Here is a 27,568-nt window from a genome sequence, read left to right as displayed (position 1 = left end):
TCCCTTTTTCTCTTCTATCAAGCTGATCTGTACAGGCCAAATATTAAACTGGAATGTTTCACCACTGAAGTAACTCCTTGTCCATCTTTAAATCACGGACATATCCAACTTTGGTGTGCTCACCGCATGGAAGAAGCCAAGGACACACGTGGTATGGGTTTTAACCAGGCCGCAACTTTATTAGTCAAATTACATCCAAGGTTCCTGTCATGGGGCAGTTCAGACCAGTCACTCGCACCCCATTGAGCCTTTGCCAATTCTTTGGCTGCTCCCACCACAGCAGAAGCCAGTCACCAGGCTAGGAGGGTCTCTGGGTGCCTCTACCTGTCTGCTAACCATCCTCCCCTTTACGGGAGTTGAGGCGAGAGGGAACCTTGACCCCCAACCCTGCTAGCAATGTCATCAGTCACTCCACAATTCTGGGATAATATCCCGGCCCCTGGTTCACATTTGCCCCAGGGGGCTAGACATGTTTCCCCCATCTCATAAGAAGATGCCCTCAGGATTCCCATTGTGACCCCCCTTTTTTTTTTATTTTATTTGGAGCCTAAATCAGCAAATTTGTGCACTGGGCACCTGCGAGCATCAGTTTGGCTGTCTCCACTGGGAAACAGGAAGTGGCTCTGAGTACAGAGCTCCCTTTAGAGCTCCAAATCTCATGCCAAGTCCCTCGAGACGCCCAGTATTCCCTGGAAGTCCTGTTGAGGTTGGAAATCTCGCAAGGACCCAGCCCACCTTGTCCTTTTATGCCCTCTCCCATCACAGGAGCCGCCATATTCACCTCTCGCTGGGCTCATAGCCTCAGCCAACCCTAACTCCAGGTCTTGAACTGTGAGGCAGGAAGCATAGGGGCTGGCATACTGAAACTATTCCCTGCCTGAAACCACTACCACTTGCACAACAGCCACAGAAGAGGAGGGCTGTGAGCCTGCACTCTCTAGAGTTGCCTTGTCTCTGATTGCTCAGACATGAGGCAAGATAGTGGGGGCAGATAATAATGCATAGGGAATTCTGGGATTACATGTGTGGAAGGTAGAAAACCACCAGTTTTACCCTCCGTAGCAACCTCTGCCTCATCCTGAATCTGATCTTGCACCATAGCAGTCAATGAGATTGTGATCAAGTCCTCTTTCCCTGTTGATTTAACAGCTGGTTTTGCAGTCTCCTCCCAGCAGTTCTTCAGTGCCCTGACTGCAATCCATTTGTTTGCCTCTCTCTTCCTACTAGAAAGTTCACTTCAGCCTCATTTAGGGCAGGAGGATGGGAAGCACTTACGGCCTCTATGTGGCAGATTGAGCCAGTTCCACTGTATTTTTCTTTTTTGTTAACTTTCCCTCGCAGGAAGGGTTCTGACTCGAACCTTGTGTTGGAGGAAACTGTTTACAAACTCTGGGGCAATTAGGGTCTGCTTTGCAAACATTCTTGGTGGAATTAAGAGGCAATTGGCAAAACTCAGCAAATAATCCCTTTACAAGCCTGTATGAACACAGTACAATGGGCTGTTTACAGTTTTGCTTATAAACCAGGAGTGTTAACAGGCCTCTAGGAATATCCAGGTAATTGAAGCTTTTGTCTTTCAATGAGCCCCCATAGCTGTCAACAGTTGCCATTCTTTACATTTCTTTAACTTTGTATTTTGACAAGGGCTTTTGTCCCATTGACAACAGCTGCGTGGGAGGTAAAACTGTGGAGAGCTGCTTTTTTTTTTTTTTTTTTTTTTTTTTAATTCCTCTGCAGTTGACATTCCTTAGGCAAAGTTTGTGTGGAAACTGGTTGTGTGACTTACACCATCTTAGTTTGCTAGTTCTTTTGAGAGTACTTCTGGAACCCCTCCCATCATCCCAGAACAGCCTTTTCCCTATAGGTCCCTGAGAATCCTGTGGGTCAACTTGAAGTTTCTCCTATTACTTAATTATTCATCTAAACCTCCTCTCAACAGAAATCAGTCTTTCTCTTTTGACCCAAGGCCTTTCTTTTATAGTGGGGAGCATAAGGATACTGATCTATTGAAATCTACTTTTTTGGGAGGGTGGAGCAGGAAGAGATGACATTGGTTTTGTTTTTCATGTATTTCCCCAGGCAGAATTGTTTTTGCTATAGTTGCTTCTTTCTTTGTGTCACTCTTGCACATTCAGCAGCCTGAGAGTTCCTGTTTCTTTATGTGTACATGAATGTAGGTTTCTTTAAATTGTTAAAGAAAAACCCCATGCATTTAATAAATATTGTAGCTTGGCTTTTCACTGGAGCTGGCCATTGATTTCCTTTGAGAATGGGTGGGAGTCGGAGGAAAATCTGTTTGGGCTTGTTGCACACCTTCCATTTTCCAGCGCTTGAGCTTGTTTTTACACTCTCCATTTTCCAGGTCATTCTATATTGATCAGTAGTCCAAATTATACACCGATAATGATAATTATTTCTCGCACGCTGTAGCATTCTTTTAGCTCTATTAGCAGGTTTGATTCAAAGGTTAACATACATAGCGCGCTGGGCTTGTTTCTTTGTAGAAACAAGAGATTAGAGCCCAATTACAGCAAAGACTAAGAACCTGTGTACATTTGCTGACTTGAATAGTTGCAGTGAAGTCAGTGGGTCTACTCATATGAGTAAAGCTTATGTACGTTTAAATCTATGCAGGATTGGAAGAGATTGGAAAAGAAATCTAGCCTCTCTCATCTGGTCTATAAGATAAACAAAGTAGTTGTTGCTTGCTGTCCAAAATAGTCCATTTAAAGGCAACATCTTGCATTTGGATTCATGCGGATGGAGCCAAATTTGCAAACGGAGCTTCACCCACATGGTACTTCACTGGCTTTTTCAATTGCAGGATGGGAGCCTTAGTGTTTAAACTAAGGAAAATGTAAATTAAAATTAAACGAAAATCTTTGCTTTCCTTTTCGTTTTTAAACAATTAATTATAGCGTATTTTCAGATTCTGAATTGAAAAATTTATCCTCAGATAGCAGATGTTTGTTTCATTTGTATGTCTGTTTATAAAATTTAGAGTGCAGTTTTGATGGTTCACTTGCTTTTTACAGAGTTCACTTATCTACGTCAGGCAAAGTTGTGTATCGCACAGAGCAAAATTAGGCATCTAAATAAGGCAGTTCTGCACCTTTTAGTAATGCAAGCCATCTGTAATGGATTTTTATACTCATTATGGCTGTGTGAGTTTACCAGATCCGTATTAAGCAAGCAAGTTTCCCTTAAAGCTTTTTCCCCTTAAAGCACAGGTAAGACTTTTTTAGTTTTCTACAGTGCTTTTTTCAATTTTTTTGATATTATACTCTACTCAGCTGAAAATAGAGAGACCACCTTGAATCTTCAAAAGCCACTAATACCCATAACTCCTAGAAATCACATTAGATTTGGATAATAATGGATATTAACATTCCAAAATTATTTTAAAAAATAATCTGCTTTCAAAAACATTTGAACTAAACTCCCATGTTTAGAAAGGCTAACATTTATGTTGCAAATCTGTGAAATATCTTGGCATGACTAATAGGCAAAAATATATCAACTTTAAAGAAATGTTTAAGAATTATTTTAAAATAAAATAAGACTTTTCTGGGTTGGTTAATTAGAATTTATATCAAGTGGCACAACTGGGTTCTTTTGAATAAGTCTCAGCAAGAATTTCTATTAATGCTTGTGAGATACAGAATTATTAAACAAGAAGTTGAAATTACTTGATTAGTTTGTATGTATAATTTTTAAATTACATTTAGAGCTGTTGCAAGGTGGTTGGTTGGTAGCCTGGAAAGTCCCACATTTACAGAACCAGTACAACATAGGATATCAACAGTGCAACCTCACCCCCACTACCTCTCAGATTTACTTCAAACTTGTTTCAAGTTGGTTACTGTTTGGGCCCTATTTAAAGGAGGGAAATTTTCTAAAAAATTCCCTCCGTTGCTTGCCCCACTTAATCCACAGTAGGGGTAGATTCAGCTCATATGAGTAGAAACCTCCAGCTGTTGCCACCGCTTTAGCCACTGAGTCATTTATCTATCACTTGGGGGTCTTTAAATCAAGAGTGGGTGTCTTTCTAAAAGATAGGCCACAGTTCAACCACAAGTTATTGGTCTATTTTACCTAATGCAGGCAGCATTAGGTAAAATTTTCTGGCCTGTGTTATGCAGGAGGTCAGACTATATGGTCATATTAGTCTCTTCTGTCTTTAAAACCGATGAATCTACTAATCCCATCTCAGTGCAAGTCTAAGTGACACAGCAGTCAAAATGATAGCCACAGTGTCGTGTAGACAGGGGCTTAAGTGTGAAAAGATAATTCAGTCTTTTTGGTCCGTTCAATCTATAGCTAGTGTACATCTAAAACACAGTTGTGCCGCTGCAGCAGCACCACTGTAGTGCTATAGGGTACGTCCACACTACCCGCCGGATCGGCGGGTAGCGATCGGTCTATTGGGAATCGATTTATCGCGTCTCGTCTAGATGCGATAAATCGATCCCCGAACGCGCTCCCCATCGACTCCGGAACCTCCACCAGGGCGAGAGGCGAAAGCGGAGTCGACGGGGGAGCCGCGGCTGTCGATCCCGCGCTGTGAGGACGGGAGGTAAGTCGATCTAAGATACGTTGACTTCAGCTACGCTATTCTCGTAGCTGAAGTTGCGTATCTTAGATCATTTCCCCCCCCTCAGTGTAGACACTACCTACACCAATGGGAGGAGTTCTTCCATCAGCGCAGGTAATCCACTTCCCTGAGAGGTAGTAGCTAGGTCAATGGAAGACTTCTTCCATCAGCCTAGTTCTGTCTATACAGGGACTTAAGTGAGCTTAACTACCTTGCTCAGGGATGTGGATTTTTCGCACTCCTGACCGGTGTAGTTAAACCGACCTAATTTTCTAGTGTAGACCAGGCCAGAGAGACCACAAGTGGTAGTAGCAACCATGATGGTGGTTTGGGGCCATGGACCCCTTCTACTATAGGAACTGGACTAACCTAATCTATTTCATATTGAGTTCCAAACAGCTGTTAGATGATACTGGCTTTTGGTCACTACTGACTTAGGCTGGATTTTGACCACTCAGTTGGAGATGAAATCCCCTAAATCATCCAGTCTCCCTAAATAGTGTATTTATAGAGACAATAATTAGCTTACTGCTCTGACTCTATCTCCCTTTTCTTTTTCTCTTAAGCTTTTTGATGAATTTGTTGCTTTGTCAGTACTGTGTTGAGCCAAGTTCAAGTTCAGGCAGGTGCCTACACACAGTGTGCTGCCAATGCACTTTAATCACGAGGTGTGGTGCCCCTTCTGTCTTAGGCCTGGGCCTCACCAGAACAGATACCTGCCAATTGTGCACAGCTTTGTTGTGAGAGTCTTTCTGAGGTCAACAAACATCCACGAGGGCTAGGAACTAGGATGAGAGTCTGTATCAAAGTGATGTTGTCTTTTGACCTTCAAACATGATGTGGAAACCCCAGGTCTCCAGAAGTGACACTAACCCCTTCTATTTATTTGTTTATTTCATGCATTTCATGAAATTTAGCAACATAAGTTGAAAAGTAGGGCATGTGGGAAATTATTTGCTAAGGACCAGTCTGCATAAAGTTATTCCTTAGTGAAGTTTTAAATATGCTGAAAAGTAGAAGGTCTAAGTAGGAGGCAACAGCATCTTCGAAGGTTCTGTCACTGAGAATTTAGGCTTCAGTCTAGCAAAACATTTAACGGTGTGCTTAATGTGTAGCACAAGAGCTGTCCAATAGGCATTGGCTTCCAGTGGTTTCTGAAGATTACCCTGACAGTGGTAGTGATTTGATAAGCTGATGTTGGAAGATGTGCACAATTTAAATGTAGTGCAGCCTACCTTGTGACATTTGGTTCTAAAAGCACAGCTCTTGAAGGGAACAGGGTTGCATATCTCGAAGTTTGTTGCAGTTTTATGATTGTCTCTTTCCAGAATTTCAGTTTAGGCATGCATGGCTATCGCAGCATCACAGGAATTTTACATCCTTTATTCTTGCAGTATTTTCCATAGATTCCAAGGCCAGAAGGGATTATATAGTCTGACCTCCTGTATAACACAGGCCATAGAACTTTCCAAACATAATTCTAGAGCGTATATTTTAGAGAAAATCCAATGTGATTTAAAAATGCTCAGTGATAGAGAATCCACCAGGACTGCTGGTAAATTATTTCCGTGGTTAATTACTCCTACTGTTGAAAATGTACACCTTATTTCCAGTCTAAATTTGTCTAGCTTCAACTTCCAGTCATTGGATCAAGTTGTACCTTTTTCTGCTAAACTGAAGAGCCCATTATTAAATATTTGCTACTTTATACAAGTGTACTCCTTTTATAAGAATCACATTAGTCCTGGATGATTTGATTCTTATAAGCAGTTGATTCTTACAAGCAGCGTATTTTAGTTAGTTTAGGAATGATTTTGTTCCAGTGGTTTTGATCACTATATGTGGTTGATTCTTATATCAGTGATTCTTATAAATGGAGTGCACTGTATATAACATGGAACAAATGTATTCAGCTCTTCTTCGAGTGATTGCTCATGTGTATTCCACAATAGGTGTGCGTGCTCGCCACATGCACCGATGCCAGAAGTTTTTCCCCTAGCAGTACCCGTAGGGGGGAGCGCCCCCCATGACCCCTGGAGTGGCGCCTGCCTGGCGCGGTATAAGGGGAACTGCATGCTCCCCCCACCCTCAGTTCCTTCTTGCCGCCAGTGAAGGTGCATTGGAACTGCTTAGCTCCAGCCTTGCTGCAGCTTATCCCCAGGACTGTTCGTTCAGTAGTACCTGTAGTCAGTTTAGTTTTCAGCTTATCCTCAATTACCTCCTCCGCCTGAGGGCCCAGGGCCTGGCGCCCTCGTCGGTCAAGGTGCATCTGGCAGCCAGATCAGCTTTCCATCCCCTGGTGCAAGGACACACGGTGTTCTCCCATGCTATGACCAGACGGTTCCTTAAGGGTTTGGAACGGCTTTACCCGTATTCTAAGCCCCTGGTCCCGCAGTGGGACCTGAATCTGGTGCTGGCTCGGCTTACGGGGCCCCCATTTGAGCCGCTAGCCACATGTTCCTGGTCTCACCTCTCATGGAAGGTGGACTTCCTGGTTGCTATCGCGTCGGCCAGGCGGGTCTCGGAGCTCAGGGCTCTGACCTCCAAGCCGCCGTATAAGGTGTTTCATAAGGACAAGGTCCAGCTCCACCCACACCCCGCGTTCCTCCCGAAGGTGGTCTCCACCTACCATATGGGTCAGGACATTTTTCTACCAGTCCTTTGCCCCAAACCTCACACGACTAATAACGAACACCAGCTCCACACGCTCGATGTGAGGCGGGCTCTGGCTTTCTACCTTGAGTGAACCAAGCCGTTCAGAAAGTCCTCGCAGCTGTTTGTCGCCTGAGCTGAGCATGTGAGAGGCCAGCCGATTTCCACTCAGCAGCTGTCCAACTGGATCACTTTGTGCATCCGCTCCTGTTACGAGTTGGCGGGTGTTTCCCCACCGCCTATTGTTAGGGCACAGTCGACGCGGGCGCAGGCCTCGTCGGCTGCCTTTGTGGCCCACGTCCCTATTCAGAACATTTGTAGGGCCGCCACATGGTCTTCGGTTCACATGTTCACCTCGCACTATGCGATAGTCTCCCAAACCAGGGATGACGCCGGGTTCGGCAGGGCGGTACTCCATCCTGAGAACTTGTGAACTCCTACCCACCTCCAGCAGATACAGCTTGGAATCACCTACTGTGGAATACACATGAGCAATCTCTCGAGGAAGAAAAGACAGTTCGAGATGTGTTGCTCATGTCTATTCCACATCCCGCCCTCCTTCCCTGCTGCCGGAGTTGTCTGGCAAGAAGGAACTGAGGGTGGGGGGAGCGCGCAGCTCCCCTTATACCACACCAGGCAGGCGCCACTCCAGGGGTCTAGGGGAGCGCTCCCCCGTACGGGTACTGCTAGGGGAAAAACTTCCGGCACCGGTGCACGTGGCAAGCACGCACACCTACTGTGGAATAGACATGAGCAACACATCTCAAAGAACACCAGTTACTGAAAAGTTAACTGTCTTTTTGCAGTTAACTGAATGACTGAGCCTTAAGGGCACCTGAAAGTTTAACAAAGTTTGTGTGTTGTGATTTTCCTTCTTTTCTTTCTTTTAAAAAGGTAAAAGGAGCTCAAAAGTGAAAATAGGGTTGCATAAACTTATGGTGGGCTGTGAGGGGAGACCTAGGTTGCCGTGGGATCCTATTTAGCTCGGTAGTCCCATATCCTATTGAATTGCTTACATTTTTATACTTGAAAATAGGCTCGCAGCTTTTCTAGATTTGCAAATAACATTTAGGTGCTGAAGCACTAAATTGGCTAAGACTGAGCTACCTGTAGCACCACATTACCTGCAGAGTGTTCCCAGGTTAACCTAACCACTGCCCATTGCTGCTGATAGATGGATAAGTCTCTGTACAGCAGCATCACTAAAGAGAGATCAAATCAGTAGTTAACCAAGATTACCAACATTTTTGCTTTGAATTCTTGTTTCTTCAAAACTGTGACAGACACAAGTGCACGGATGCGCATGTTATTTTAAAACTGTGGCATTTGTCAGTGAAAGGAGGCTGAAAACCAGGAGAGGAAGTTACAATTTGAAGAAGGGATGGGGCATGTCATTTTTTAAAGACTTTTGAAACATTTGAAAATGTTTGTTGAAATAACAGCCAAACAATTGACTCCTCCCCACCACCCCCCCATCCATGATCTACATAAATTTTTAGACGGGAATATTATTACTGCAAAAAGTTAGGTGAGAATAAGCTTCAGAGTGGAAACCCGTGGCAATCTTAACTATAGAATCATGACCGACGAATGCCAAAGTTCATTGTGTGCTTTGTACTTATCAAAGAATACAGAGTCATAGGATCCTTCTGGCACTTCGGGATGACCACTTCATATGCCAAAAGGAAGGAGAGATTTCTATGTAATTTCTAAGGCAAACCACAGAAAGGCAAGAGTGTCACAGCATAACTGCATGACGTTTCACAATGTTCCAATTAAACTGACCTATTATACAGTAAGGAACAATCCTCCCTCTCTGGAGATTAGAAGATGGGGACTAGATGACCTAAGAAAAGGTTTCCTTTTCTTTCTTCGGTAATACAAATGTGCAAATTTCTCACCGCCAGTTTCCATACTTGTGGTGCATGGTCTGAGCTTGTTGAGCCCCAATAAAGCGTTTCACAACATGAATTCCCATCCTAACCTCCGTTTGCAAATGTGCGCTGCAATATCCATGCATGGTGAACTAAAATTCCAGTGGAATCCAGAAGCCCCACAACAGCTAGACATTTCCACTCTGTGTGGGTTTATTTCTATCTTGCAAATGTAAATCTTTCTGACCTGTGGCCAATGAAATCCATACACCCCTAAACATTCAGAGCTCAAGTTATCTTGCCATCACTTGTGCAATGAAAATGAAATATTCCCTTTTCAGAAACGGTAAAAGAGTTCACTCTGAAACTCCTTAAATAAACACTTTTCGACTTGGGTTCGCAATCTCATTTTAAGCTACACTATTTAAAATAATTTATTATATATATATTTTAAATTACCATTATGGGTGCCACTAATCTGATTTAGAAATTGTTGCCACCTTCACAGTTTCCTCATTAAATGACAAAGTGCTTATCAAACTAGAGGCATCCACAGCTGTGTCTATACATTTCCAGAGTTTTGGATGAAAAGAGGGCAAGATTTGTGTTGAAATATCCATGTGACATCCAGTGGTTATTGCAACACATAGCTGATTGTCTCATTTGATTAAAGCCCACTTTGTGTGTGAACATCTAATTCAACTATGAGCACATTGTATTTTTATTAAAAAAAGAGGAAATTGCTATTTCTTTCCATTTTTTATTTATGTTGGCAATGTAAAATGCATACAATGAAAGAGTACTATCTGTTCATTGAAATATCTATTAAGCAGCCACCTGAAAGATTGTAGATGATGATGCAGGAGTTTCATTTATATACAGATATTTCATGAAGCCTTTTCTCTCTCTCTTTCTCTAATCTGCAGTGTGACAGCGAGAGTGATATTGACGATAAGGTAAGACTGAATTCCCTTTTTCCATATGCTTCACTAGCTTGGAAATTCCCCTACGAGAAAAATAAAAATGAATCTAACAATAACATAATATTTTCCTTTAGCCTTCATGTCAAATTTAGAAATATCAGTAACTTGTATCCGCTTCACAAGATGATAGTCTCAGCCTTTGCCCTAAGCTTAGACATGCAGCCGAGCTTTCTGTTGCTAACACAATACCCCTTCTTGATTAATGTGCCAGGGTTTAGTAGGATGTAAGCCACTGTGTTGGCACTAGCTTTTTGTTTTGGAGAAAGACTTGCCTGATGACTCCTCTAGAGCCAATATTTTATTTATAATAACCTTTGAACATGTCAGTTTTATAATGGGTTTAGAAGATGGACAACTGGTACTGCACTGTCTGTGAGGATAGGTAACTGTCAGGGAGTATTTTGTCATGTTGCATGCATATTTATCACGCAGCAATGATTTTTCTGACCTTTTTGTTTGATACGGATGTTAGACAGTGGGAGGCTATAGGAATATGTTTTGGTATATGTACAGGGACTTCTTGTTTCATCCCCTTGACCTTCATTCTTGTGCTTGACCATCACCTTTGCAATGAAAACAGACAACCCCTACTGGAAGCAGCAACTGCAACATGCTTTTGAACATCAAGCATTTAAAATATTCAGTGTCCCCATAGCCATCTGTTTTAGCAGATATTAGTCTCAGGTTAAACCTTCATCAAACCTGTTCTATTCTTTGTTTTTCCAGTCCCTTATATCCATGCATGAGAACCAACAACATGCACAGATTCCACTGGATCAGCATTACAAATGTAAAGGCTGAGTTCTGAAGTTCCATATCTTGTTTGGCAGCACAACTTCCTGTAACCATAGGAAGAAGTGAATTCAAGATGCAGCATTGAAAGCTAATGCTAACTAAATTTTATGAGGGTTGTTTGTTTGTTTTTTGGCATGGGTTTAAAACCAGGAAAATGTATGCTGTCCTTCATTTTTTCACTGTATTCTTTTAAAAGTCCACTCAAATATCTAATTTTCCCTGAATGAAACAACAGATACATTTTGGCAAAAAATCTTAAACAAAGAGGAATATTTTAATCATGGCTCTTGAATGAAACATACAGTGGACATTTTCAGCATACATTTTGTTTTTGCAGCATATGTTTCTAAGGCTGTCTTCCACATAAGGATAAATAACAACAGAGGGTGGTTTTTGGCATAGAAACAGGTTGAATTTACTCCCCCAAAGCTTGGGTACAAAAGGGTTAAAACATTTCTTACACTTCCCAATCAGAGAAAATAAAAGCAATCATATAGAAAACAGTTTAAAAGATCTGCCAGTCAAACCTCAGATGAAGTTGTAAGTGACATGTAGTTTTATTATACAGCTATGCTATTAATGATTATCTAAATTACACTGGTAGACCCAGCTAGCCTGAGACTGACGTTTGTTAGATTAGGTTTGACTTCACCTTGTAGTGAAGAAATTGAAATCTGAACAACATTGATTAGCTTTCAGAATGTGGGATCTGAGGTTACCTTTAGAGGAAGCGGCATTGTGTTTGGCTGGTAACTTACTGTCCTTTACAGCAAATGAAAGACCATTGTAGCATCCTATACCATTATTATAGCATTTCATATATATCTGTAATTGGACCATCCAGTCTCATACATGTTCCATACATGAGGGTTGTTTGGAACCCTCCTTTTAGTACCCCCTCCTTTTAGTAAATCCTACCTAATCAAAGTACTTTCTGTACCAAAAAGGGAGAGAGAGCAATTGTCTTTTTTTATCTCTCTTCTCTGATCTGTAAAGACATGAGGCAAGACATCAGTTTCATAAGTAGGTCTCTGGCATTAAGTAAAGTTGCCTTGTGTGTCCGCAAAGACATGTGCATGTAGCACATAAGTATAAGCACCATTATGGCTGAAGTGGAGGGATTTCAGTCTTTCCAATGGGCCTTATAGTGCAAATGCCCTTCATGTGGAATTCCCACTAAATTCATGGAGCACATGGAGAACCAGGCTCTGTTTACATCTGATGTTATACATAAGTGGACAACTGTTGGTTATAGATCTTAATCCTGCCCTGGCTGATGCAACAAGGAGCTATCAAAATGCTGGCCTGAGTGGCCTCAACAAAGAATTCCTTATTGTAGCCTGAGAGATTACACTGGGGACTTGGGGAGTATTTCTACTCCTCAGAACATTAGCAAAGTGTGCCCTCTAATAACATTTCCTGCCCTTTGCAGCCAGTTGTAGGGCTAGACATATGCTCTAGCCCACACACCACACTCTCTAAGGGATAAGAGGTATGGACTCTGCACCTTTCTTAGCATTTTAAAGTGCTACAGAGAGATCCTATCTTGCTGCTTGCTCAGCAAGAAGCTCTCTGTGCCATCTTTATATATAATACATACACACATACCCTTTGAGCACTAATTAAATGCAGGACAGCATTTAATAATAAAATACTTTGCGCTTACATAGCATTTTTCATTTGTAGATCTCAAATCATTTCACTAAGGTGGGTTAGTAGCAGCTGCAATCCCATTTTATTGGTGGGGAAATGGGAGGGGGGAGAAATTGTCCACAATTACACAGAGTCAGTGGCATCAGCTGGGAATAAAACTCAAGTCTTCTGACTCCCAGTTCCATATTCTATCCACTGCCTACTGCTTATCCCTTATTTATTTAGCCCATAGATATATAGGTTGTTACAGCACCCAACATTTTAAAAATGCATATGTTAGAGCAACGTTTGTAATTTTTCTTCCCTGTATTAGTAGCTATAAGCAGACACTTCATAGTTTTTACTTTTATGCAGTCACATCCAGTACTCTAGAGGGCAGTGGCACAGGGTAATCAAGTTAGAGCACAGTTAATTATAAAGAAGATGAACCAGAACGGAAGAGTGATATTTATAGTTGCATGAGGTGCAGTCTGATGGCAGATTGTGACAGTGCTTCAAATGATGACTCTGCTGTTTTTAAAAGCACAGAGACTTCAGGTAGGTATACTAATCAAGCCAGGAACTAATCCGCCCCTTCCACTTTCTGATGGAGAGTGCTGCGAATTTCCACCAACCATTGCCTCAAGCTTCTGTTTCACCACAGAACTCTCCAGGGAAGCGAACGGGGAGATACTTTCTTGCACCCACTTTCCATCCTTTCTAAGAACTGTTTTTTGGGTTTTTTTAAATGACACAATAAACTGAGGGTCCTGTGGCACCTTTAAGACTAACAGAAGTATTGGGAGCATAAGCTTTCGTGGGTAAGAACCTCACTTCTTCAGATGCAAGTGGGGTTCTTACCCACGAAAGCTTATGCTCCCAATACTTCTGTTAGTCTTAAAGGTGCCACAGGACCCTCTGTTGCTTTTTACAGATTCAGACTAACACGGCTACCCCTCTGATACAATAAACTGAGCTTTTCTTCCACTGAGACAAACTAAGAGCTCTGCCAACCATGCATTCCCAGACACGGTAACATGAATCCCATTACTTCTGCCTTATGTTCACTGAAGGGCATGGATTTGGACTCTGCCATTGTTAGGAGAATTACAGGGTAGTTTGTGGTAGCTGTGGAGAGTATATCACCTTTTTTTTCTTTTTTGGGGGGTGTTGCGGGAAGAGGAGGGGAGTTTGTCTGGTAACGGTATTACACTATGTTCCAAACTGTGCAGTGGCTGCTATGTGAGGCTCATGGTCCATAAACATTGTTACCGAAAATATATACTCCTTTAATAGCAACAACAGCATTAACAGATAGCAATTACCCTTCATTTTCAGGAACTATAAAGTCTCCATTAATTCAAGATTTATGTAGTTATAGCATTTAACACAGGAATAACACCACAGAGAATTGGTTTATACACATGTAATGAGAGAGCTTATGGCATACTTTAGTGAACATTAACATAATAGAGTAATATAAACCATCAACAGTTCCACTTATTGTCTCTTACCTGCTTTAGCATCACTATGAAAAGTGGCTAGCAGCTTGGTAATGTGCTCTGTTAAACGGCGTTCTGCAGAAAGCCAAAAGTCAAGTTGCATAAAACAAGGGAATGAGTAAGCTCTGCTCATTACACCAAAATGTTGTTCTGATTTTTTTTTAATAACAATGTTCACGACCGTGTTTTTTTTTTTTTTAAAAAGCCTATTTCTTTCTTTCGAAGTAATTCAGCGTTCATGTTCTTTCTTTCTTGGGCTTCTGTCTGCTGTGTGTGAAATTATGGGTTGTCAGTTTAATTGTATGGACCCTGGGTATAAGCAAGCTCTCCAAATCAAGGGTTAGATATCAGGCATTTCTTCATTTAATGTGGTGCTAAATAAGACAGAGAAAAAATGACATTGTGTTTCCAAGTTAATTAAATGTTCGCTGTGTGTTTATGCTGCAATTCAGTTTTGTATTCTAGCTCTGGTAGGAGAGCTTCAAGTAAGTAATATCTGAGCTTGAAGTGAAAATTAAAAAGAGCATTGGTGGAGTTGCCAAAATAGTGTTTTCACAGTGCTCTTTGCAAAAGCACAGTAAGTTTGCTTCAGGCTCCTTTGTAGCCCATTTGTTAGACCTTATTCACACACCATAATTTAGTTCTTCAAGTTCTACTTCACCCTGCTACTGTTATTTACTGGGCACTGACAATGCGTTCAGCACCTTATAAATATATGACGGCTTACAGTCCTTGCTCCAAATAGTGTACAATGTCAGCACTGCCCAAAGTCTTCAGATGTACACAGTACATAGAGAGCTAGTACAAGTGTGGGTGATGTAAGAGTCTTGCAAAGGTCATTTTTGAAATGCTTCTTGGAGCAAAAATATTCCCAACATGTTTCATAGATTCATAGATTCTAGGACTGGAAGGGACCTCGAGAGGTCATCGAGTCCAGTCCCCTGCCCGCATGGCAGGACCAAATACTGTCTAGACCATCCCTGATAGACATTTATCTAACCTACTCTTAAATATCTCCAGAGATGGAGATTCCACAACCTCCCTAGGCAATTTATTCCAGTGTTTAACCACCCTGACAGTTAGGAACTTTTTCCTAATGTCCAACCTAGACCTCCCTTGCTGCAGTTTAAGCCCATTGCTTCTTGTTCTATCCTCAGAGGCTAAGGTGAACAAGTTTTCTCCCTCCTCCTTATGACACCCTTTTAGATACCTGAAAACTGCTATCATGTCCCCACTCAGTCTTCTCTTTTCCAAACTAAACAAACCCAATTCTTTCAGCCTTCCTTCATAGGTCATGTTCTCAAGACCTTTAATCATTCTTGTTGCTCTTCTCTGGACCCTTTCCAATTTCTCCACATCTTTATTGAAATGCGGTGCCCAGAACTGGACACAATACTCCAGCTGAGGCCTAACCAGAGCAGAGTAGAGCGGAAGAATGACTTCTCGTGTCTTGCTCACAACGCACCTGTTAATACATCCCAGAATCATGTTTGCTTTTTTTGCAACAGCATCACACTGTTGACTCATATTCAGCTTGTGGTCCACTATAACCCCTAGATCCCTTTCTGCCGTACTCCTTCCTAGACAGTGTCTTCCCATTCTGTATGTGTGAAACTGATTTTTTCTTCCTAAGTGGAGCACTTTGCATTTGTCTTTGTTAAACTTCATCCTGTTTAACTCAGACCATTTCTCCAATTTGTCCAGATCATTTTGAATTATGACCCTGTCCTCCAAAGCAGTTGCAATCCCTCCCAGTTTGGTATCATCCGCAAACTTAATAAGCGTACTTTCTATGCCAATATCTAAGTCGTTAATGAAGATATTGAACAGAGCCGGTCCCAAAACAGACCCCTGCGGAACCCCACTCGTTATGCCTTTCCAGCAGGATTGGGAACCATTAATAACAACTCTCTGAGTACGGTTATCCAGCCAGTTATGCACCCACCTTATAGTAGCCCCATCTAAATTGTATTTGCCTAGTTTATCGATAAGAATATCATGCGAGACCGTATCAAATGCCTTACTAAAGTCTAGGTATACCACATCCACAGCTTCTCCCTTATCCACAAGACTCGTTATCCTGTCGAAGAAAGCTATCAGATTGGTTTGACATGATTTGTTCTTTACAAATCCATGCTGGCTGTTCCCTAATGTAATCACAGTCTCTTCAGATAAACCTTTGTGAATGTTTTTTTCCCCATTTCCCCCATTAATTTCCACTCTGTCATTGATATTCAGCATCACTGGACTGAAGGAACACTGGATGGAGAACACTTTGTAGTTCATCAGTGCCCCTCCATAATCAGCTGAAAATGTTTAATAGCAAAAGGGATGGGCAATGTAAATACCCATCCAAATCTATGTCAGTTCCCAAACCAAACCTAACCCTCTGTTCAGTTCTCAGGTTGACTGACTGCGTCTTAAGCTTTCATTCTCCACGCGGGTCTTCCTTTGTCCAATGTCTGATGCATCCTCAGTTCTTTGGCTTCCCATTAAAAATATTCTGGGGCACAAATAACCAGAAAGCTCCAGACTGCAAAGTGCATTTCACACGAGTCCAGGTGAGGCTGTCAGAACTACAGAACCCTATCTCACAAAAACAGAAGTTACAGATGCTGGAGACTTTTTTTTTCTAGCTTCTTGATTACTTGTCCAGAAATGAGTTCTAGGTGTGTTACATTCTGGCTACTGGAGCAGCTTAAAGACTAGGAATGCACAAAGAGCTGAGTCATTGCAGTCTATTGTATCAGCCCTTGTACTCCGGAGCCTGGACTGGTGCATGGGTCAGTGTTGAAGTCAAGAGGTAACATTTGCCTCTCCTTGATTGAGAATTCATGTGTCACCACTCCACCGAACCAAAATGCAGGATGAATGTACCTGTTGGCTGGTAGATTCTGCTTGTCAGATGCTGTTTCAACTGCTCCCTTGTGGTTTACAAGATGAGTAAAAAGCTCTTGATAGAATTGCAACAATCATGCACTCTATCAGGGATCATGAATTATTCTGTATATACTATAAAGAAAATTTAACTTAAAAAGTAAAGAACTTTAATGACATTTCATAATAGCCTGACTCTCTTTACCAAACTGCATTTTTTGACTAGAAACAAGATGTCCTTCTGAACAAATAGATTATGTTGAGCTTCGTAATGCCTGAAAACTCAATTTGAAAGCTTCACTCTTTTTTCTGTGCTTTTAAAGAAGTTTGCTGTTCTTTCTCTGTTTTGTTGGGTTTCCTTTAATTTTGTGTGATATTTTTATTATTACCCATGCATCGTGACTCCACGGTGTATTGACAGTTGCAAACACACTTCAAAGGGAGAAATGGCTGAATGAAGTTTGTATGAGTTCACTTCTGCTTAAGAATAAGATGATGGGTCTGAGCAGGATGCAGTGTAGGTAAAAGTGGTGGTAAACTCCGCATTTGAAGCTCTGCAGTACTTACCAGTGCCCAGTGCCAATTTACAGCCATTTGTCATCTGGAAGTTTAAAACCATATTGAGCCAATGACTCAGCTTTACCATACCCCATGATGTCCCATCCCAATATTTGCATTGCATTGGCTTGAAGTTTGTCAAAAATCATAGCAAATATACACAAAAAACATGGTTCCCAAACCTCACAGACCTACTTAAGGGCTCTGTTTCCCTGGCCTTTCTCACACCTGTGTCGAAATTAGTTGGAGATCTTTGCCTAAATCTTTGGCAGCAGCTGACTTAATTTGTGGTTTACTGTTCCTGACAGTTTATTGGGGAAGCAAAGCGTGCCTTCATCTCCAATAATAAACAGCCCACCCGCCGACACTTTGACAGACTTAATGGTTTTTTATACAAAAATGGACAGACTTAATGTTTCGACTGTAGCGATCATCTGTCCTGATCTCCTTAATGAAATTAGATTAAGTGCACCTGGGAAAATGCTGAGACGGCACATTGCTTTCATCACCTCCTTTAATTTAAAACCAATTTGCGGGGAAAATATTCTCTGAAGCCAAGGGATGCAGAAAGAAAAAAGGAGGGAGGGAGGAAGGGAAGGGGATTTTTAAATCTATCTGGATAGCTGCTGGCAGTTTTAATTCCTTTCCCTGCTGGCAATGTGAAATATTAACAGCCTTAAGAACTGAGAGTTTAAAGACTCACTCACTATCCCTTCTGTCTTTGGTAGGGAGGAAAGAAACAAAACAAAATCTTTACAATCAAGATCACATCCAAGGACAAAGTCATTTGCATTTTAAGGCTTTTAGATTGGGGTGGCTGGGGAAGGAAGGCCTGATGGATTTACAAAGATTTGCTCACCTTTCCTGCACTTCAAACAGCTGGGATGAATTTCCCTAAAATGTATAATTTCCTCTGATTTTTTAACTATGTGGAAATATTCTTTAGTGGTTGCTATATATCTTGGTAATGATTCAGTTGTCCAGGTAAACAGTATTTTGCCAATGTAGCTGTAAAACCAGATGCAATATGTACAATATAAGATGGCAAAAGAGCTGAAAACTATTAGAAATGTTCCTTGGGTTCATGCTGATGAGAGACAGAAACATGTCTTTTTAATTAAAAAAAGTTCCAAAGACTAAGCAGAATCCCTTTTCCATGAAGGATTTTTCTTATTTTCCCACTCTGTCTTGATGATTGGAAAAGCCCTAAAAATTTGCTGAAGGGCTTTCATAATTGAGCTACAGTGAAAATTAGGCTTTAAAAATGCCTGGGATAGGTTGGAATCTTCCTGTATGAGGAAAAAGATATATATGTGTTAAATGCTTATAGCTTTTGGCATTTCGATTACTCTGTAGTATTGTAGGGTCAACAACACAGAGCTGATTTGTCTGATACCTGCCTCAGGTTTCCGTCTTGTTGGATCAGTAGCATTCAGACTACGGGCAAGTAGTTTGCACAGATTTGAATCTTTTCCAATTCACTTTTATTCAGCTTTGTTCTTCCTACAAGATTTTCATCAGCCTCGGTGTCCTGTCAGGATACCCACCACATTCTGTGCCTGTCCTGTATCTGACACAGCCAGTCCCCAAATCAAAGAGCAAAATCCCCTCCCCAAGTATCTCAATAGTTAAGGACACTAATGCAAAAAATGTAGGTCTAATCCCTATAGTCTGAGCACAGTCACCAAATCATATATTTTCAGTTGCCTGTCAATAGTCAACACTGAGGCCTCAGTCTAAGTAACATTGGAAGGGAATTCCAAGAATATTAAACTTAACATTCAAAATAACAACATCCCTGGGACTTGATCGTGCAAATCTTTATCTGTGCAAGTAGAGCCTGGTTTTCAGAAGTTCTGAACATCCCCAACTCAAGCTGTGGATGCTCGGCATTTCTAAAAATCAGGCCAGTCGTCATTAGTCACTTGACTGGTCCTGTTGACCTCAGTGGAACTACTTATGTGAGTAAGAATTTGCGTTAGCAGGCCAATTATTGTCAATGCATCATTCAGGTGATTTAAGGCTTAGTCTTAGATGTGCTGCTCAACCAGAAAGATCAGCCCCAAATGTTCTTGTCCATAAATACTAGTTCAGGGGAAAGGGCCACATTCGCTTTAAAGATAGTCATTTGTTATTTAATGGAAGCAACCTGAGAAGTGTCTTTAAAGATAATCAAGCAGGTGTAGCTAGCTGGAATATTATAAATAGAAAAGCAATAGGCTGAAATTGAAAGGGTTCCCATTCATATATAAACCAGGTTGGTAATATCAATAGATCTAAGTTTAATTTGTAGTGTCTGCAGCTCTCAAAACCTAAGCAATCTCTTAGTTCTGGATATAAATATGCTTTCTGAACTATTTATTTATACTAATTGCTGAAGCCTGCCCTGTGATATATGATATGCACCACTGCGTATCCTGGACAATCAGACTATGGTTAATAAGTGACCATGAGTCTCTTATTCCCTTAGCCTGAACTTTTGTCTGTCCCTCATCCTCTCTCCAATCCCCACGGAACCCAGGTGAAAGGGGCAGGGGAAGGAAACAGAATTGCCTGTTCTTAGGATTCTAGTAGTTATTAATGAGGAAGGCCTATTAGAATGATCATTGAGCTTGCCCCCCTGCGAGGGCAGGTTATAGCCACACAATAGAGGACCCTCCTCCAGCCTTCTTTGAGTCCCTCCACTGGCACTGTCTTTTCCATAAAATGCTAGTTTCTTGTCCTCCTTTTCAGGGCCCCTCGCAGCTCTGCCTCTGCCCACCAATCCCTTTTTGTTCTAATGCATCACCCACACCTCTTCCACTCTGCCAGCGCTGCCAGCCTGTCTTCCTTTTGATCCTCCTCTCCCACCACTGTCTTCTGATGTTATTGCTAAGACCAAAATTTTGCCGTGGTTATTTTTAGTAAAAGTTATGAACAGGATACGGGCAATAAACAAAAATTCATGGAAGCTGTGACCTGTCTGTGACTTTTGCTGCTGCATCTGCATGGTTTCCCCTGCCACCTTGGTGGCTGGGAGCTGAGAGGTTCCTCCTCCACCCACGGCGGCTGGGAGCTGGTATCTCCTCCTTCAAATCTCTTCTCAAGACCCACTTCTGCCATGAGGTCTACAAAAGCTCATAGCTAGGCTGATGTGCATTTGGGGATAGTTGATATTTATTTTAATTTATTCTGTTTTATGGGGCTTCTTTTCTTCCTGTGAGCTCTTCAGAGCAGGGATGATGTCCTGCTCTGTGTGTGGAGGCAACTTAGCATGTTCTAGTCACTACTGGAATACAAATAACGCACAATAATAATAATTTGTGCTTATATAACATTTTTCATCCAGAGGTCTCAAAGTGTGCTAAAAGATGAGTAAGCATTATTGTCATCATTTTACAGGTGAAAACGCTGAGGTTCAGAGAAAATAAGTGATTTGCCTGTGGTCTTACAGTGAACTGGTGTCAGAGTTGGGACTACAAGCCCAGATCTCCTGACTCAGTCCCAGGATGTAACCACTTCCTCTACTGGTATTATTATTACGCTCTTATTACAAACAGTCTTAGCCAAAACTAATCTTTGGACATTTGCCTTGTATATATTTATTCTCTTTAAGAGTGACAGGCATTCCTTGAAAATTAATTAATTAATTAATTAACTTTAGCTAAACCGGAATACATTTTGGATTTGTTTTGTTTAAAATTCATAATGTTTTTCGTGTTACATTGAAAGTCTTGTTCTTGCTGAGACCTTGAAGCTTATTCTCTTAAGTGCTTTAACATGGCGAGAGTATCAAGATATTGTTCTGATCGCTGTCTCCTTTGAACTCTAACACACAGTGCTAGAAGAGATCATTTGTGCAACTGCAAGAAATTAAAAGGTTGCTCCAGAAGGAGAGCTCATTTGGTAGAAGTGGCAGCTTCTTGCTGCATGTATCTGTATTTAGTCAAAATCATATTACTAGTTCTTCTCAGCCTTTTGAAGTCTCCACGATTCTTTGAAACTCTGGCTTTGTTTCTGCTTCATACATCATTACCAACAGCCATCAACAGTTTAAGTACTCGAAAATCATCTCCAGCTAGGACAGTAGGTGATGATGTACAGTGTAAAGCAGATGGAAGGGCAGTGTGCTTTAAGTGGATGAGTAAAAACTTGTTTTCACCTACCCCTTTTGCCACCCCACTCCACTCCATCTAATATATATGACAATGGTTCTCAAACTTTTGTACTGGTGACCCCTTTCACATAGCAAGCCTCTGAGTGTGACCCCCCCCCCTTATAAATTAAAAATACTTTAAAATATATTTAACACCATTATAAATGCTGGCTGCAAAGCAGGGTTTGGGATGGAGGCTGACAGCTCGCAACCCCCCCATGTAATAACCCCTTGAAGGGTCCCGACCCCCAGTTTGAGAACCCCTGATATATGAGAATGAGGAAGGAAGGGGGAAACACTGTGTGTAAAAATAAGATATTTATTCTTCATAATGCATATCTTCAGCCTTTCAATATCCATGTAATTAGAGGTATGGTTCCCATCCTACAGATGGGGAAATTAAGGTAAAGTGTCTTGCTCCAGTCCGCAAAAGCAATTAGAAGCAGAGACAGGAGCTCCTGACTCTCAATCTCCTGCTCCAATCCTTACACTATGCTGCCTCTTGTACACTCTACATAACAAGTACATTTATTGCTATGTAAATGAGGAGGGGGAGAGATTTTATTTGTACTGTAAGTTCATTTTGGATGGATGGGCTTTGCTGTAATGCTACCCAAAATTAAATAATTCAGTGTAAATCTAAGGGATGATTATCTGGAGCTCTAGTGTCCTGTACACTTAGACATGTGCTGGGAGATAGCCCTTCATTTTGGTCATGCAATCGATCATTATGGATTCTTTTAATATTTACTTGATTATTTAATATTTACCATACAGCATGAACCCTCCATTCTTGTTTAACATTAGCTTATACACAGCTGAAATGCAATAAAGCATTACCCCGAGTTTCATTTACTCAGATCCAAATTCCCTTAAATAGCAATTTAGTATAGATATTTCTTTCCTATATGTCCTAGAATAATTGTAAATAATTAGCACTACTCCAAGTGGAAAGAGTGAGCATCCTATAACAATATGATAGGCGGAGTGTGCACAAGGCAATTAATGATTGTATCCTAACCCCCAGCTTAAAAAATTTGGGTTTTTCACTAGCTTTCCTGGATGATCTCTTGGAACTGGATCTTCCCACTTCTCTCCTCAGCTGGTCACGCTAGAAGTCCATCCTGAAAAACAGCTTTATACAATTCACCTTAGTTTTCACACTTATCAACATTTTATTTAAGCAAAGGGCACTTTCCTTTCCTTGAGCTAGTGACAGTTTTGTCTGCTAAGCAATTACTAATGACTAAAGAGATATTTATGTAAACCTGAAATCTCTCTGTTTTTTCTCTCTCTTCCTCCTCTCTGGCCTTCCTTCACCCCTCCCTCCTGAAAGTTGATTTTCAGGAGGCAAACTGCTGGCACTGCAAGCTTTCTCTCTGTAACAACAATGTTGTCACCAATAATAGAGAATCGCTAACTGTCAACGTTGTATGAAATGGCAGTGGAAGAGGAAACTGTGTGGTGTGGGGGAGAGAAAAGGATGATGCCTGTAGTGCTGTCTTTCCATACTGAGACATGTGCAAGGAGAGTAGACTGCCTGCTAGCTAGATGAATAGATAGTTATTTATAGAGACACTGTGAAGTCAATTAGACCTAAAACTGATCTGTATTAAAAGTTGATTCCTATTAAGAACAGTGCTGCTCTAGCTACAATTGTATTTGCAAATAGTTGTCAAGCACCTGTGGATAGCATGGTTTTAGCACAGTGTCACCGTCCAGTGTGGAAAGGGATGTTTTTAAACCAGCTTCCTTGCCCAAAACCTTACCCTATTCGTCCTCTTTGCAAATCTTTAGCATTATTAGTAGCATTGTTGATTGTTTTTTCATTGCTGTCAACGTGCTTTGTGCAAGATGGTGCACAAAGACAAAGACAGTCTTTGCCTAGGTGATCTTACAATTTTTCTAAACACAGTTCTCACCTGTTTGGTTTGTGTACATAATCTGTGTTATAACCATGATTAAAAATGGTTCCAAACACAGTTATAAACCCTAGTGTGGCAGTGGCTAGGTTTTAATTTCAAGGTTTTCCACAAATGCTGGTTCATGTTCAAACCAAAATTGTATAGTGCAGATAAATGACACAGTCTGGATTGGATTGGGCAGGGTAGGACACAGGGCCAAACCCTGATGTCCTTAATTAGACTCTGATTTAGCAATCTGGATTTCCCTATTCAGCAAAGTACTTAAGCACATGCTTAAGTCCAACATGTCTAAATTTAAGCATGTGCTTAAGTGCTATGCTGAATGAAAATGGATTTAAAAAGACAGTTAAATGCTTTGCTAAACTGGGGCCTTAGTTCTTACTCAGCTGAAACTTCACTGCATGCACAAATTTGTTTAGAGTAAGGTGCAGAGCACGTCCAACACTTTGGTGTGGTTAGCTTTCTTAAATTCCTCTATTCTGCAATCCTCCGTTATGGCTATGGTGACCACCTTTTCAAAAGGCAAAAGCGGAACACATGCAGGTGCCCCTCCTCCACCCTTCCTCTTCCCCCCAGCCCCTGCTCCTCCTCTTCCCCCCCCCCAGGCCCTGCCCCCTGGCCAGGCCGGAAGCCAGAGCCAGGCCGTGGTAAGAACCGCCCAGGTACCCTGGGCCACTGTGGGTCGCCCTGGACCCTCCACCTGCTGTGGGCAGGTAACCGTGGGACCCAAGAGCCGCCCCCGTCCCCCCGGGGCATGCCGCCCAGGGCAGATGGAGGTTCCGGGGCTAGGCAACTCTTACCCCGGCTCTGGCCTGGCCAAGGGGCAGGGCCTAGGGGGAAGAGGAAGAGCAGGGGCAGGGCCTCATGGTGTGTGTGTGGGGGCTCCTGAGGTCCACCTCAGTCCTGACCCCCTCCCCCACATACACACACACTGGGAAGAGGCTGGTGCTGCCCCTGAGCCTTGGGCAGCATGGACTGGCGCCACAGGGAATCTGGGACAAATGCTGTCCCGTAGTCATTCAGCCCAGGATTGGGACTTGAACTTTGCATTTCGGGACAGTCCCAACCCAGTTCAGGACCGGTGGTGACCCTTGTTATGGGCCTGCTCAGCACTTGTAACTCAAGCAAAGCTCCTATTCATTTTGCCTACCCAAAGAGTAGGCATTCTTGGGGAAAACAACCTTGCCTGAAGATCCCAGAAGAATCAAGTGATAAAGGAGGTCAAGTTTGATGCCTAATTCAATAGACAATGTCCTTTTAAACATTATGCTCATGTTACCCTTTGTGAACTGAACTCCACAGTTCCTCTAAGAATAACAGCATTGATTGAATCTGGTGGGTTATAAAGCATTTCTGGTCCTCTCTGAGCCATATTCCAGAGCACAAACTTGGAGAAGCCAAGAAAAATGCTGGCCTAAGTTTGGAGAGAGTTTTGTTTGGAGGCTTAAAAGCTTATATTTGTTCTACAGACCTCTCCCCCTCCTTTCCCCCCAAGATCACAGTTAGCCTAAGTTTTATGGAAAAGCAAGTCAGCCAGAATGCAGGGATCAGAAACAGTTGCTGACCAGATCTTGATTTATTTGACAGTTTCAGTAATAAAATAATTATTTGTCTAACTCTTCCTGATTAGTCTGAAGAGTCCTGCCAACCTTAAGAGGCTTGACTAGTCAGGAAACCACTGGCATTTTGGCTGCTTTTTTGGTAGGGCTGCAATATTATTTGCAATAATTTTTCATTTATTAAGTTTGGCATTTCAAAATAACTCACTGACGTGATGTGAACATTTTCCACACCAGCTATAAATCTGTTACGGAGAAATTTACAAAAACAAAATGACTCCATATTGCTTGCAGATGTATTCTGTAAAAATAATTGTTTTTCACTGAATTTTAATGTTTCTGAGCCTTTGTAAACATAATGCCTAAGTGCTTTTATTCAATAAATGTGACCCATTCAGTAATTGCTTGCACATTGCAATCCAGTAAATAAGGAGCAGATTTTGACCAAAATCTGTGTAGCATTTAAGTTGCTTAGGTCACAGCCCTAGGGGAGAGACGGTGAGAAACTTGTGTTTTCAGACATAGAGGACTGTGGCTTCGGGACCCAAGACAAATAAGCCATTTCTCTTTAATTAGGGAATTCCTGCTTTTATGCAAGGTTTTCTTTTTTTCTTAGTTCAGTAAGGCTGGGAATTTCAAAGGAGGCAAAGGATGTTAGGCATCCAGTCCTGTGGACATTTTGTGGGATTTGGGGTACCTAACTCCCGCAGGCTCCTTGTAAAATTCAAGCAATAAAAGGTTGTCATCACGCCTTTTTGTGGAGTGTTCTTCAGATAGGAAACACCATAAAGGAGAGAGTAAAATAAATGTGTGTCTGCGTGTGCAAACATGCATAGGACAAAAAGGTGTCTGTTCCAGCTAAGTATACCTTTCATTTTTATATTTTTTTTTGTTTTTGTTTTAGCAGCACTAGAGCCCTCAACGAAGCAAAAAGGATGGTTTGAATAAGCATCTTGTAGCCGTAAGCTTGGGGAAAATGTCAGTTTAAAAAAAAAAAGGCCACAAATAATTAGATATTGCATGCTATGCAAGAAAATGACCTTACAAAGCAAAAATATTCCAGAAATAAAATTCAAGGAAAAACAAAACCAAACAAAAACCACATGGACTGTAATTCCTGCATGAGATTTGTTTGGTACAGTCCTAAATGGAAGGCTTCAATCAAACAGTTTGCAGATAGCATTGATGAGCTCTTATCACGGTTTATGGTACCCCAGAGCCTTCTTGCAAGGTGCTGAGTCTCCTCACTTCCAGTGGAAGCTCAGCAAATGGGACTTGAGGGCACCCAATAGTATCTCATAGGATCAGGCCCCATGAGAGTGAAGGTGCTGAGTTTCATTGGAAGGTGATATCTGCCATTCTCCAGACACACCTCTCAAAAGACAATGGGTGAAATCCTGGCCTGTTGACGTCAATTGCCACATTCTCACCAACTTCAGTGGGGCCAAGAGTTCATCCGGTGTCACCAAGAACATGCCACATCTCCCATCCCCCGCCCCAGAGCCCTCCTCTGCCACAGGCATCATTTAACATAGAAGAATGTGAAGTTTTCCTTTATATGCCAGTGAACACAGATCTGGAGAAAGTATATTGCTGTCTTGTATTGCCAGCCAGACACGGTGATCCTGTCCTAGTTGGAAAGCTATCAGGAGTAAACTGGTACAAGAAACGTTAACTTTGTGTCAAGTATCAGAGGGGTAGCCGTGTTAGTCTGGATCTGTAAAAAGCGAGAAAGAGTCCTGTGGCACCTTATAGACTAACAGACGTATTAGAGCATAAGCTTTCGTGGGTGAATACCCACTTCGTCAGACGCAACAAAGTTAACGTTTCTTGTACCAGCTTACTCCTGATAGCTTTCCAACTAGGACAGGATCACTGTGTCTGACTCTTTCTCGCCGTTAACTTTGTGTGTATCAATCCTTGACCCTGTGCTATTAAAAAAAAAAAAAAAGTGTGACAACAGCCCTCTTAGTCATCAAAGACCATCCCAAACTAACCCAACCTGTCTGTGTCTAATTTCTTCCCTCCCTTCACCCCCAGAACTAAAACCCTCAAGATACCCCACAAAGCTTTGCAGCTGTTTTTGCATGTAATTAAATCATCCTAGGTAATCCTTGTCTGGTGGCCTTCAGTACACAAATGGGGAAATTGAAGTGAACCCACTGGCCTGATTTGATTTCTGGGATTCCTGTGCAGATTAGCTGTTTCAGAAAGGCAGCTGTAATGTTTCCAACTCTGTCTTCTGGGGTATGGCTTCTGATGGCAAAAACAATTAAATAGATGTTGCATTTCCAACTCTCAGCAAACCACAGGAAAGGGTCATTCTGCACAGCAGCTACCCTCTTATTGGAAAGGTTGGAGATGATGCATGGAGGGAGCTTCCTGGAATAACTTTGTGATCTGAACTTGCACGGCAAGTGCTTGGATAAGGATTGAGGCTTGCGCTATGCAGTGATGTAGAAGACCCTATAGACGGTGATGA

At 41.8% G+C, this 27,568-nt stretch overlaps 1 protein-coding gene across 1 annotated transcript in view; it reads left to right on the top strand.

The window, feature by feature from the left end:
• The window catches only part of FBRSL1 (fibrosin like 1), a 525,832-nt gene that overhangs the window by 302,026 nt on the left and 196,238 nt on the right, over nt 1–27,568 (top strand). The window contains exon 4 of the mRNA XM_065417935.1: nt 10,047–10,076. Within this exon, the coding sequence (XP_065274007.1) occupies nt 10,047–10,076 (30 nt within the window). The remainder of the gene's footprint in view (nt 1–10,046; nt 10,077–27,568) is intronic.

Source organism: Emys orbicularis, chromosome 16, assembly GCF_028017835.1.
Source record: "Emys orbicularis isolate rEmyOrb1 chromosome 16, rEmyOrb1.hap1, whole genome shotgun sequence".
Taxonomy (NCBI): Eukaryota; Metazoa; Chordata; order Testudines; family Emydidae; genus Emys; species Emys orbicularis.
This window is presented reverse-complemented; position numbering and strand designations above follow the sequence as displayed.